Below are 14,663 nucleotides of genomic sequence, written 5' to 3'. Positions count from 1 at the left end.
TCGCGGGCGCCGCGCGTCCGCCCCCCCCTTCCCGTGACGGACGCGGTGACGGTGACGGTGGAGGGGGGGGGGGGTGGCTCACCTCGATGCGGTCCGTCTTGGCGTCTCCCCAGTAGAGCGTGCCCAGAGCGAGGTCGAGCGCCAGCCCGTTGGGCCAGCCCAGGGACGTGTTAACGAGCACGACGCGCTCCGAGCCGTCCAGGTTCGCTTGCTCTATCTTCGGCCGCTCGCCCCAGTCCGTCCAGTACATGTACCTGACGCGCGGCACAGGAACGCGCGGCAGACAGCACACAGTGGGCGAGACGCTTTGGCTCTGCGTCAAAGTTTTCCACAGGCGGCGGCGTCGTCGTCGTAAGCCACGATCGATCGCACCGCTGGGACTATACAATGCCTAGCCGATGAACCATGCAATGCCTTGCCGATGAACCAAGCAATGCCTTGCCGATGAACCAAGCAATGCCTTGCCGATGAACCAGGCAATGCCTTGCCGATGAACCAGGCAATGCCTAGCCGATGAACCAGGCAATGCCTTGCCGATGAACCAGTCAATGCCTAGCCGATGAACCACGCAATGCCTTGCCGATGAACCACGCAATGCCTTGCCGATGAACCAAGCAATGCCTTGCCGATGAACCAGGCAATGCCTAGCCGATGAACCAGGCAATGCCTTGCCGATGAACCACGCAATGCCTTGCCGATGAACCACACAATGCCTAGCCGATGAACCAGGCAATGCCTTGCCGATGAAACAGGCAATGCCTAGCCGATGAACCAGGCAATGCCTTGCCGATGAACCAAGCAATGCCTTGCCGATGAACCAAGCAATGCCTTGCCGATGAACCAGGCAATGCCTTGCCGATGAACCAGGCAATGCCTAGCCGATGAACCAGGCAATGCCTTGCCGATGAACCAGTCAATGCCTAGCCGATGAACCACGCAATGCCTTGCCGATGAACCACGCAATGCCTTGCCGATGAACCAAGCAATGCCTTGCCGATGAACCAGGCAATGCCTAGCCGATGAACCAGGCAATGCCTTGCCGATGAACCACGCAATGCCTTGCCGATGAACCACACAATGCCTAGCCGATGAACCAGGCAATGCCTTGCCGATGAAACAGGCAATGCCTAGCCGATGAACCAGGCAATGCCTTGCCGATGAACCAAGCAATGCCTAGCCGATGAACCAGGCAATGCCTTGCCGATGAACCAGGCAATGCCTTAGCCGATGAACCACGCAATGCCTTAGCCGATGAACCAGGCAATGCCTTGCCGATGAACCAAGCAATGCCTAGCCGATGAACCAGGCAATGCCTTGCCGATGAACCAGGCAATGCCTAGCCGATGAACCGCGCAATGCCTTGCCGAAGATCTCGTCGAGGAGCATAAACCAACCACCCAAACTCTGGTCATGCTCGCAGCGGCGGCCTTTTGGCTAAGCCGTCGAACAAAGACGAACAAAGACGGTCCACCGCATCGCGCACTTTCGAATGCGCTTCTGCGACCCTCTGGGAACGCCCTTCCTTCCGATATTAGGAAGCCACTGGGGGGGAAGCTATGCGCTTTTAAATCATCTCCATTGACAAACGCGCTTCTTTCGAACTACTTTTGGTGTCTAAGTTTGTTGTCCTTCCCTCCGCACCTCCGATTAGCACGATTGGCGACGCACGGTGCGAAAGAGGCTCAACAAACGTACGTGCGTACGTACGTAAACCATCGTTACGTCTCACAATCCATTCGGCACACGCGTGCGAGCTCACTCGGCGACGCCGCGAACTCGCCCGACTCTGGAAATTGATGCAGCCAAACCCACCAACCAACCCAAGGCCCAAAACGAAATCTTCAATCCACCGCTCCCCACCGCGCTCCGCGTTTTGCGACGCACAGTATGGAGCGGTCAGCTCCCACCGTGGACCCACAAACTGCTGCCGAATTCAAATTGCGTGCCAGTCACGGTGGCAGCGCCCGTCAGTAGAGGGCGCGGCCACAGAGGCGCTCCTAAACATCAACTTGCAACGATATATTTTTTTTCCTCTCTCGCACTTACAAAACCTCGACACCGGCACACCGCAACACAGCACGGTAGGCGCCTACAAACTACGAGCTGTTGGGCTTATGGCCAGACAGCCCGGGAATGCGCCCGATCTCGTCAGATCTCGGAAGCCAAGCGTGGATGAGTGCCCACTAGGCACGACAGGCTGTTTCACAGGCTGCAGGAGACGGCCAAAAGGCTGGGTGTCAGAGCAGCAAACACGCTGTTGTTGTACCGCACTTCTATGCTTCCCAGATCGACGGCTCCCCAATTTAACCAACCGGCACTGGCCAGCATTACTTGCGATCGAATAACCCCCTAGCCCCGCCTCTCCCACGACCTAAAAAACGTGGGGAAGAACCTCATCCAGCAGCGGATTGACAAAAGGTTGACTGTACAAGGTACAAGGCCTCATTGATGTCAACTGAATGTTAACTTTAACGGTCCCGAGTTCCCGACCACCCACCGACCACACTGACCAACGTAGTGAAGTAAGTCCAACTAACTGGCACTTTCGGAAGTGCTCCTGCGGCCGTCTGGAATGCCCTTCGTACCGATATTATGCAAGCCGATGGAGCTACGCACTTTTAAATCGTCTAAGATTGACGAACTAATTTCTTTCGAATCTGCTTTGCCCGTTTAGTTTGTTGTCCTTTGGCCGTGCGAAAGATTTTGCGACGTACGTACAACTATGAGCAGAGGTTCCAGGACCACCGGGGAAAAATTTGTGGCTCACCTTTCGAGGACTTGCGGGTAATGGCCACACACATCGTTGCCTAGAAGACAGCGCTGACTCGCAGAGCCCCAAAACTCAACTTAAAGAGTCATTTTTATATATATATTTTTATTATTAATGGGCCTGTACATTGGCGCCGCTGTAGTTGCCTTCTAGCTACGGCAAAGCGGCCCGACCTCCACTGTCGGCAACGTACGGCGCCGAAAGAAGTTCTACGCGAGCACGTAACAACCGCTACGCGGCGCGGTAGTCCCTCGTCCAGCAGCGTGGCCGACAAACGTCGTGGCGCGTACCCGGCGAGCGGGTGCAGCGCGAGGGCCCGGGGCTCCTGGAGGTCCTCGGAGACAAGGACCTGGCGCGAAGAGCCGTTGAGACGCGCCACCTCGATGTGGTCGGTGCCCGTGTCGCTCCAGTAGAGGTTCCGGGCGATCCAGTCCACCGCCAGCCCGTCCGGGTGCTGCACCTCCGTCCATATTAGTGTCTCCTCTGTTGGTTCGTGTTGTTGTTGTTGATGTTGTTGAAGAATCAATATCAGAGAGGTCACATCAGACAGATAAACAATGACAAAGATCACCCCCCCCCCCCCCACACACGGATAGCCTATTAAACACTGTTGGGGCAAGTGCTGTTAGTGAATAGCGCCCATGTAATCCCCGACATAGCTTGCAACAGACTGTTTGGGCAAGTGCTGTTAGCGAGCACCTATGAAGGCTGGTAAGGCACAACAAGGGGGTGGGTGGCCAGCTGAAATAAAAGTAGTTCAGTCTATGCGTCGAATGAGAGAGCGCAGACGAGACACCGTCTAAAACAAAGACGGCGTAACCGATGCGGACAACGCAAATTATTCCACCAAGTACGAACGAGACGCCGCAAACGAAAAAAAAAATAGCGTAGAGTCTCGAATCGAAACCGTCGCCCCGTTTGCGATAGGCGCCTTGGCCTCTGAAAAAGAGAGAGGGAGGCGTAGCGCCCGTTGTTTTTTTAAAAGACGTCGTTACCCACCGCAGAGAAACCCTGCAGCGACGCGACCGCCGCACCCGACGATAGCCGGCGCCAAAAGCGGCGCTGCGCACCCTCCCGCGTGCCCCTGCCGGGGGTGGTGGGGGGGGGGGGGGGAGCCTCGGTACCAAAATAAAGCGATTCGATTTGAGCTTTTCTCCCGGTGTCGTTTCGACGACACAAGGGCCCCCCCCCCCCCTCCTCTCTCGTCTGATAAGCAGATTTAAAAAAAAAAAAAAAATCAACAAGCTCTTCAACCATGCGACGTCACGCTTCAAAGGGCGACAACGGGGAAGGGGGACGCTCGGCGACCGTTTACCCGTCGCGGGGTCGGCAGGGCCACCGCCGGCGGCTCGCAGCGACGCGCGCTTCACCGCGCGCAGCTCGTCGTCGCTCCAGTACACGTGGCCCTCCACGGGGTCGTAGTCGATGGCGATGGCGTGGCGCACCTCGCCGGCGCCCGCCAGCACCGCGTCCGTGAAGTCGGGCGTGTCGAGCGAGATCTGCCGCAGGTCCGTGCGCCGTGCGAGCAGCAGCACCTCCTGCGCGCCTGCCAGGACAAGGCGCGCTTTCCGCTTGCCGACGGGCATGCCGAGACGTCAAGGACGCGGGCGGGAGCGGGCCGCGGGGGGGGGGGGGGGGGGCTCGGTGTCCGACCGGCGATAAGCGGAGGCCCGGCGGCACGCGAGGCTTGCTGGACACGGGTCCGCTGAAAATTTGCATTTTGTTTTTTGACCAGGGTAAAGGATCCAACTGATCTGTGTAGCTCTCTTTTTTTTTTTTTTTTTTTCTCTCTCTTCAGTAACACGACCTGGCCATCACGGACGATGGCTCAATGAAGCGGCTTATCGTCGTGCTTCACCTGGGGAGGGATCATGGGGCTGGGGGACAACACCGAATCAGAATTTGTTGAACTCGAGACATGCCGACTTGCCGGAGCCACAAGAGGCCAACCGGCCGGATGACCGGGGGGGGCGGCTGCACAAACGACACCGACGCGCGGCGGGCTAACGCGAGGAAGCCACGGCGAGCGAGCTTGGAGAGCGGAGAGCGGGTGTCTGTCGGGGGTGGGGGGGGGGCGAAGGGGGCGAAGGGGGCGGAGGGGGCGGCGCCCGCTTACCCTGCCGGCAGGTCTTGTTGTCGGCAAGGATCTGCACGCCCGTCGAGCACACGCAGCTGAAGTGCGGCTTCGCCGGGGACATGAGGCACAGGTGTGAGCAGCCTCCGTTGTCGTCGCCGCAAGGGTTCCGGCCTGCATAGGAGGATAGGGCACGCACGCACGCACGCAGAAGGAGGGGGGGTGCGGTGTGTGTGCGTGTGTGTGTGCGTGTGTGCTTTGCCAGGCACCGAGGTAGGGTGACGATTTCGCCACACCCAGAGCCGTGCCCGCCCGCGTCTGCCACGCGCGCGCGCGATCTGACGAACCGTCGCCGATTCTCGGGTACCGCGTCGTCTATTCCGCGGGCGTCGACGTGCGGCGGCCCCCCGCTGGGGAGGAGACGGCGGCGAGCGCGGCAAAATGTGTACCCCCCCCCCCCCCCCCGTACCCCCCCCTCTACCACCACCACCACCACCACCACCCCACTTTCTTGTTGCAACTAGCACAGCGCGTACCGACCGTGGTCCGTCCAGCGCTCGTTGAGCTGCATCGGCCTCCGGTTGCTGAACGAACGCATGATGAAGTCGTACTCATTGCACACAAAGTGCCTGCCACAACACCTCGCTGCTGATCTCGTCAAGGAGCATAAACACCATCACGCGTGCTCCGGTCATCCTCGCAGCGGAGGATTTTGGCTGGCCATCGAACAAAGACGGTCACCGCATCGCGTGCTTTCAAACACGCTTCAGCGGCCGTCTGGAACGCTCTTCCTTCTGATATTAGGAAGCCACGAGGAGCTATGCACTTTTTCGATTTAAAGCTTTCGTGACTGCAGGGATTCATCTTCTTTGTTCTTTCGGTAAAGTCACGTAAGAAGGGAAATAAAATAATAAAACATAATAAAATGAAATTTTCACGACTTTTCGGCCACAACACAAGTAGCCTTCTTCAGGTGAAGGAATAGAACTGTTGGGACGACAGCGCTTCAATGAACACCGCTAAGCTTGGCAGCGTCTTTTAAGCTGGGTGGGAGGAGCAGAGCGCCTTGACAAAGGAGTTCACATATCAACAGAAGAATTTAGCATTGAAAAAGCTGTGTTAAAGTGTTGGATTAGCAGGGTGTTAAAGTCAGAAATGAGCATGTAACTGGGAGATTAGCATGATGTTAATGTGAGGGATTAGCATGTAACTGGTCACGGAAGTCGCTATGTTAAAGTCAAAGTTTACATATCAACAGAGGCATTTAGTATGTTGACGCTAAAGAACTGCAACTACCCAACTATCATACACTAAACCGATGTGAAAAAACTAAGTATAAACTACATCAATATAATAAATGTACTCAATATATTCTTCAATAAGTTGAGCTATTAACATAAAGTAAGTGGGCATACACTACACTATATAATGAATACTTAGTTCTTTCACATCGGCTTATTTGTATCATAGTTGGGTAGTTGCAGTTCTTTAGCGTCAATATACTAAATGCGTCTGTTGATATGTAAACTCTGACTTTAACATAGCTACTTCCGTGACCAGTTACATGCTAATCCCTCACATTAACATCATGCTAATCTCCCAGTTACATGCTCATTTCTGACTTTAACACCCTGCTAATCCAACACTTTAACACAGCTATTTCAACGCTAAATTATTCTGTTGATATGTAAACTCCCTTGTCAAGGCGCTCTGCTCCTCCCACCCAGTTTAAAAGACGCTGCGAAGCTTAGCAGTGTTCATTGAAGCGCTGTCGTCTCAACAGTTCTGTTCCTTCACCTGAAGAAGGCCACTTGTGTTGCGGCCGAAACGTCGTGAGAATTTCATTTGATCGTGTTTTATTTTTATTATTTTATTTCCTTTCTACGTGACTTTACCGAGTAGAACCAAGAAGAGCTACGCCCTTTTAAATCATCTAGATTGCCAAACTAATTTCAATAAAACTGCTTTTTGTCTTTAGTTTGCTGTCCTTCCCCCGCACCCCCGATTCGCACGGTTGGCTACGTACGGTGCGAAAGACGTTCGGCAAGCATCCACCCACCTACGTACGTACGTACCAGCGGGCTGCCGAAGAGGGCTGTACGCGTGGATGTCCATCGGGGAGTACATGTCGGTGACGACCTGCCGTCGGTCGGAGCCCGTGAGCTTGGAGCACGCGTGCACGGAGCGCGTCTGCCAGTCGGTCCAGTAGAGCGAGTCGGCGAGCAGCGTCAGGGCGAAAGGGTGCGACAACGACCCGTCGATCACCACCTGCCTGCTCGCGCCACGGGGGACGACGTTTGAGGCCTCGACTTCTACACAAACCCGCCGATGCGGTAGGGGTTATCCCACGCTCTCAAATGCTTTGCTCTCTCCCCCACTGCCACCCCCAACACAGCCACAGCCCCCCGCCGCCCCGTCAAATATTACATTGTGCCTAAAAACCATATCATCAGGTTTTTACTTTGCCACAGTACATGAAGGGGCACCGAAAGCTTTGGTTTTATTGACATGCGACGAACGTCCTTTGTAGGGCACGTAAACAAGAAAAACGCGTGTCAATGAGAAGGGGGATGAAGGGCAAATGAAGGGACTTGACAAGTAGTTCTCTGGCACAGTCTTCCCGGGGCCAAGGTGACCCAAAGCCCACGTTGACCCCCGTCGCGGTACCGATATGGAAGCGTGAGGGATCGTGGGTCGTGGCTGCTCTAAACGTGCTGGTAAAGAGGGCAGCCACTTGGTGCCAGCCCCAGACAAAACTACTACTATTACTTTTCTTTGACCAGATAAGGCCCACCGACATGGTTTTTTTTCTCAGAAGCGGCCTGGCCACAAATGATAAGCTCAACGGAGTGGGCTGATCCACGTGCAAATTGATATCGGGCCAAATTACTCCGAACGCGTGACGTTTCTAAATGTGGAGGTGAAAAACCGGAGGACCCGGGAGAAAAATCCACGTGACCACGTGGAGAGAGAGAGAGAGAGAGACGCACGCAAACTCCCAAATACACAGGCGCCAGGGTCGGGATCGAACCCACGTACTGCTGTATACCGGGCGAGGTCGTTAACATATTTGTCTGCCGAAGCTTTACAGGTGCAGCAAACCGCACTTACGGTTTGAAGCAATTTCTCCCAAAAAACGGACAAGATTTTAGTTTGTCGATTGCACCCACACTTTCCACAATGGAAAGCCGCAAGGCGCGCATCGCGATGTGGCTGACATTTCTCTTCCAGGGTCCACACAATATACACGTGATTAAAATCCGAGACGTTGCTCGCTGACCAATGCAAGCACACCGGGGCGATGCCACAAACAACGTGACTTGTTTTGATCTCGAGATAGTGGCACTTTCGACATGAAAGGAAAACGTCTAAACCGGTTCACGGCAAAAAAACAGATCGGCAAAACTTTGCTGCGTACAGTGGGGAAAGCTAATCGCAGAAAAAAAAATAATCTACCACCGGGGATGTAAGTTTATTCTTTTTAAAGAAACGCTTGCAAAAAAGGTCTCCGCAGAACCTGTTATTTTCCTTCAACGTAAAATTCACCGGTGGTCTAAAAAAAAAACCACAGTCTTCTCCCCCCGAACCGAGTTTAAAGCAACCTATCACCGGAGAAAAGTGGTCTCTCCAAACGAACGCGAATCTATAATCCTTAAACGAGCTGTGTGTCCGCGCTTGTCTGGCATGGCCTTGAAGCTTTCTCAATGGAAATGTATCGGTAAACTCAACGACACTATTTTTATTTTACCAGGTAAGGGCTCACCGAGCTACATTGTAGCTCTTTCACATAAGTGAGCTGGGCCACAAATGGCATCCCAACGAAGCGGCTTACCGTGTGGAAAATGTATAGCAGCCAAATATTATAAAACGCATCACTAGTGTCACGGCGACATACTGGGACGCACGTTTTTACTCGTTTTGCCACGAGCAAGTGTGGCAAATGCAGACTGATGCTTTGAAATAGGTTGTCTATTTGATGCATGAACATCTTAACACCTACTGTTTTATTGCCAGAGAGGGTAAAAGCCTATTCTTATTTTTTCGTATTGGTTAACCCTTTTTCATTCCGAGATTCAGCGGCGAACGGGACCGCCACCCCCCAGTTCCCCATCCGGCAACTTGAAGACGTCTTGTAACGGGAAAGGGTTAATCGGTAACCGCACAACGAAAGGCGTTGGGCGTTTTTTTTTTTGGGAGCGCGTCTCCCTTGCACGAGCAGCCCCTTCACCGGAATGTGCCATCGAGGTTGGCGCGGTGGATGTAGCTGAGCTTGGCGTCCGCCCAGTACAGCTTGGAGGCCTCATAGTCGATGGTGAGGCCATTGGGCCAGAAGACGTTGGTGTCCACGATGACGGAACGTGCCGTGCCGTCCATGCCAGCCCGCTCAATCTTGGGAACCTCGCCCCAGTCCGTCCAGTACATGTAGCTGTTCGGGCACGCACACAACGGCAACAACAACAACAGCCATTCGTCACTAAGTGGCGGTGACGTCACCACGGCGCTTGTACCAGGCTGTTGCCTACTTTACGGCCACGTGAAGTGTCGAACGCCCGCTGGCAGGAGGTCACAGGACAGATCCAGGTGTCACGGGTTGACCGACAGAGATGACGTGGAGATGCACCACACGCATGCAAACACAAGCTGGTCACACTAAACACGTTCACGGCCTGATTCGCATAATGGAAAATGTGACCCTTCGTTCAATTTCCGCGGCAACGACGGGGCAATTTTGCCAATACCCAGTGGGTGTGGGGAAGGAAAGAAACACAAAATCGCATGTCATAGCTCCATATATATTCAGAATCAAAATATTTATTTATACTGGAAAAATCAGACGAGCTATAAAGAAGTTTTTCACAGATGTCCAGTCGAGGCGGGTCAGAGCATTAAAAACACGATAGGGGTGCAAAGTATAGGAAATGTAAACAAATCACTTAAAAAAAATAAGACAAAGCACTTTTTTATCTTACCAGGTAAAGGCCACCTAGGTATTAACTTATTTTTTTTCGAAACGACCTGGCCACAATTGACACAGCTCAACAAATTTGCTTATCACGTGCAAATGTATAGCAGCAAAATAATCTCAATGCACGTTTCTAAAACGTGGAGGGACAAAATCAGAATCTACCGACCCCACTTCAAAGATGACGGATTAAGCGGCGTGCGTCAAACCCACAATATGCCGTCGAATCAGAATCTTTATTTAGTTACGGAGGAATCCGACGAGCTATAAAGCTCTTTTGCACAGATGAGCAGTAGGGGCTCGGAGGGGGGGGGGGGGGTCAGAAAGTTATTACAACAAAACAAGACGAAAACACAATCAACTTTTCAGCAATCGCATTGAGTCTGGATGATTTCGTTTCGGCCCGTAGCTCTTTACTTATTTAAAGGGCGCCACGGTGGTGCGATGTTATCTTGCTCGCCTGGTATGCAGGAGGTCGGCGGGTTTCATTCCCACATTGATGCCTGCTGTATATTTGGAGTTTGCGTGTCTCTCTCTCTCTCTGCCCGTGGTTGTGTCGATTTTATTTCCCCTCCGGATCCTCCGGTTTTTTCCCTCCACATTTAGAAACATGCGTTTATGTTGCTGCTATAAATGTCCAAATGATGGGGCCACTTTGTTGAGCTGTCATTTGTTGGCCAGGTCGCTTAAAAAATACGTTAATAACTCAGTGGGCTTGGCCTGGTAGGATGGGGATGGTTAAATTTTTTTGTAGATGTTTGGGCGATTTGTTGTTGTAGCTGCTCTCTCTCGCTAGTTCAGCAGTTCCACTGCTGGATGATATTTTTTTTTACGCCCGAGCACGACCGCTTGTGTTGCGATCGAAACGTCGCGATTTATTTTATTTTACACCTACGTGACTTTACCGAAAGAACCAAGGAGTTTGGGTGATTTGTTCATTTTTCTTGTACTTTACACTCCTATCGTGTTTTTGTGTTATTTTTTTTGTGGTAATGTTCTTACCCCCATGCCCCTACTGGACATCCATGAAAAAGAGCTTCATAGCGCATCGGATTCCCCCTGCAGTACAACTAAATAATCTGATTCGGATTCTTTCGGGGGGGGGGGCGGGCTGGTTGGCCCAGCGGTAATACTTGCAGCCTCACGGCAACGAGAAATCCCCGAGTCATCGATTTTTTCAACTCGGGAACCTTTTCCGTGTGGAGTTTGTAAGTTATCTCCCCTGTTCTGCGTCGGTTTCCTCTGAGGGTTTTCCCAATTTTCCCTAACCCCATGACTAAAAAAAAAGCATACAATGTGAATTTCGGTTCGGTTCGCATTAGCAATTTTTTAAAAATAGAATCGTGCCATTAAACGGTAACAAAAAACGAGTCCCCAGGTATAACCGAGCAGGGGTTAGGTTCGGCCCGATAGGCAAAGGTGACGCAAAACAGCAAATCGCTTAACGTTTGGTCCTCAACTTAGTTTTATTTTTCATTTTCCTGCTCCGTGGGGGGGGGGGAAATCCCAACCGGTCACCCAACACGAATCATGTGGATATACTTTAAAGTCTCCTCTTAAAAACGCATTTTCGTAAGTCAGTTGATTAGATATTCTTGGTTCGTTCGGTAAAGTCACCACGTATAGAAGGGAAACAATAAAAATAATAAAAATATAAAACAATAAAATTCTCACGACGTTTCGACTGCAACACAAGCAATCATCATCAGGTGTGAAAACCACAGCAAGAAAATTTAAAAAAAAAATCTTTTATGAATTTTGTTTCTTGCTGTGGTTTTCACACCCGATGATGATTGCTTGTGTTGCAGTCGAAACGTCGTGAGAATTTTATTGTTTTATATTTTTATTGTTTCCCTTCTACGTGACTTTACCGAAAGAACCAAGAATGTGAATCAAAATTCAGTTGATTCTACTATTTGGCTCCTCGTGCTCTCCTCACCCTTTCCTTACAAGGCGCCTTAGGGAAAGGCGCCCTCTTACAAATTAACGTAAAATTATTATTGTTATCATCTGGCACTCTTTTTTGAGCGGCTTTTCTCACGCGCACGTAGGCCGTGACATTTCCGAACAGACGCCCCCACAACCACGCGGCCCCAGGGCCGTCAAAAGCAAGTGCGGCAGCCCCCGTTCACAGTCTATTACAAGACTTGCAGATAAGGTAAAAACAACCTTTCAGAGTAGTTGCTCTCCCGAACCCCGACATAGTGACCAGCGTGGTAATCACCGAGGCTGCTTTCATCGGTTTAGCAGTTCGATCCCCCAGCAAGCTCATCGAGATTTCTGTGAGGTGATGCTGCCCCCCACACAAAGACAATGATCCCTCGTTTTAGCACCAACAGACTGCTGGGGCAAGTGCCGTTGGCGAGCGCCTACGAAGGCCGGCACAGCACATGAGGGGGTGGGGTGGCCAGCAACAAGCCTGGCTGCTTTGAAGGGAGGCCCAGGACTGGTTCATCAGATAATCGCCCACTGGTGTTGGCCCTGAGCGGGAATCGAACTCGGGTCGCCGAGTTCGCAGCACAATGCACCAACGCTACCCTACCACTCTCCACTACACTCCTGCTGATCGCACACGCACACGCGAATACTCATGAAGTAAGTTGTGTTGCTCATAGAGGTTCAATGACCATACTTGACCATGCTGGTCAGTGCTAGTTGGTGAAGGCCTGGGTTGGGGGTGGGGGGGTGGGGGGTGATGAGTAATTCAAATGGTGAATCGTACTCATGCTTCCAGGGCCATGGTGCAGTTCACTCACTACTGCGCCAGCGCCAATACCCGCTCCCCCCCCCCCACCCCCCCCATTACAAGACAATAAACACGCAACACCAACACAAACTTGTTACAGCGCACAATGCTCACACGCCAAGCACACGCGCCGCGTGTCGCACGCACGAACACCAACCGCACGTGACAAAAACCATCTTCGTGCGCACGTGCACCGCGCGCCCACACCCCACCCCTCCATCCTCCCAAGACGTACGAACCAGCCGCTCAGAGGCGCAGTGGCCGAGGCGGATGTTTAGACACCGGGAAAACAATCCCACATGTGTGACTGATGGGGCCCGGAGGCAGCGCCAACTGTAGCAGCAGCAACAGCAGCCGTCGCAGCAGCAGCAGAAAAGCTTTTGTCCGCTCCCCGTCACCGCCGTGTGGCCTAATGAATGAGGCGTGATTGCCAACGCCTGCTGGGGCCATCGGAATGCCTCCCCCCCCGCTCCCTCGCCCGCCGCCCAATCCCCACCTCCCTCCCACTCCACCAGGCCCCCCCTTTCGGCGATCGTCCCACAAGGCCGTAACTATATCCTACCCCTTTGCTCTTAAACCCGGGGCCCTGTTAAAAAAACAAAAACGCCAGCAGGTTGCCCCTGCCTGCGAGCAGACAGACGGCGGTGATTTCTGTTCAGACGCAAGTGCACCACGGGGCGGGTTTTTTGTTTGTTTGTTGCCGTTCGCACGTGCCAAATCCTTCCTCTAGGTTTTTTGCTTGCAGCTGGATAATATAAACCAAATTATTTAATAATCGTCGTGTGTTTGTCCGTGTGCGTCTCTGGAATCGTTGGGCGTCTACGCAAGCGGTGATTGATTATAGCCTGTGCAAGCCGGCGTGTGCGTGCACCTGTGTTCGCTGGGGAGCGGCGGCGTAGCGGTTAGCGCGCTGCGCTACGAACCCGGCGACCCGAGTTCAAATCCCGCTCACGGCCACTACTAGTGACGATTTTTTTTTTACATGTCTTGGGCTTCTCCTAGGTCGACTCAGCCTTAAATGAGTAGCCTGGTGCGGTGTGTAAAACATCGCCACTCGGGGGACAAAGGCGGCCGGGCGTGGCATTGCCCATCCACCCCCCTCGTGTACCCTACCGGCCTTCAAAGGGTGCTCGCTAACAGCACTTGCCCCAAAAGTTTCTTCAGGCTATACGGGGGGGATCTTTGTCTTTGTTCGGGAGCGGGGCGGGGCGGGGTGGGGGGATGCACGCGGAGAAACGCACGGGAACAGAGTAATGATGGCTAACTCACTCGAGTAAAATCCCAGCGACTTGCAATCACTCACTTGTCATCAGCACCGACGGCAAAATTGTGTCTGTATCCGGCACGAGCCTTCCTTACGTCAACTTGGTCTAAGATATAGGTTCCTGTTGCTCGCAGCAACTCGCGGGGACACAAAGGTGGGTGGGCCCAGGCGCAACGCGAATGTACGCCGACCTTCTTTCCCACCGTACGTAGCCCACCGTGCGAAACGGAGGCGCGGGGAAGGACAACAAACTAAACACCAAAAAGCAGTCCTAAAGAAATGAGTTTGTGACGTGCCGGTATCCTCAAATAGGTGCTCACCGATTGCACCGGTATTAGCGCGCTGCAAATGGATACTTATGTTGTGGGGGGTGGGAGGGGGGGCGGCGTTCGCTTGCAACTCACCCATTGGTGAAAAAAAAAGGAAGAATAAAACGCTCAAGCGTTATGGAAGTTTCGGACTAAGCCGAGCACAGCTGCAACCCACTGGTGATGCCCTAGAGGATGAAACAGGAAATGTTTGGCTTAATCAGAAAACCATGATTAAGCCAAGGAGAATATCGTAAAATCGGAAGTGCTTGGGAAGCTTTGGGGACTGGTGGTTGAGTCAGGGTACCGAGTCCACACCAGAAGTTAATAATCAAAATACAATTTACAGTAGATCGAGCAAATATCCACTGGCTTCGGGTTGGAGGGAGTGCCGGATTTTAAAAAACGCCGGATAACCACGACATTATTATTTTAAAAAGATAATTTTTGCACATTCTTGAATGACATTATGTTTTTAGTTGTTGTTATGTTTTTTGTGTGTTTTAAATTTGTTTACTATTAGAAATTGGCATACATG

The 14,663-nt window shown here is 52.5% G+C and overlaps 1 protein-coding gene across 1 annotated transcript in view; it reads right to left on the bottom strand.

The window, feature by feature from the left end:
* The window catches only part of LOC116944328 (low-density lipoprotein receptor-related protein 6-like), a 59,762-nt gene that overhangs the window by 37,748 nt on the left and 7,351 nt on the right, over positions 1-14,663 (bottom strand). The window contains exons 3-8 of the mRNA XM_076068485.1: positions 9,073-9,270; positions 6,920-7,116; positions 4,887-5,018; positions 4,110-4,316; positions 3,061-3,253; positions 83-254 (exon numbers count right to left, since the gene is read on the bottom strand). Coding sequence (XP_075924600.1) covers positions 83-254; positions 3,061-3,253; positions 4,110-4,316; positions 4,887-5,018; positions 6,920-7,116; positions 9,073-9,270 — 1,099 coding nt within the window. The remainder of the gene's footprint in view (positions 1-82; positions 255-3,060; positions 3,254-4,109; positions 4,317-4,886; positions 5,019-6,919; positions 7,117-9,072; positions 9,271-14,663) is intronic.

Source organism: Petromyzon marinus, chromosome 21, assembly GCF_048934315.1.
Source record: "Petromyzon marinus isolate PM22_M1 ecotype Great Lakes invasive population chromosome 21, UKy_Petmar_22M1.pri1.0, whole genome shotgun sequence".
Classification (NCBI taxonomy): Eukaryota; Metazoa; Chordata; class Hyperoartia; order Petromyzontiformes; family Petromyzontidae; genus Petromyzon; species Petromyzon marinus.
The sequence above is the reverse complement of the archived record's forward strand: the minus strand, read 5'-3'. Positions and strand labels throughout refer to the sequence as shown.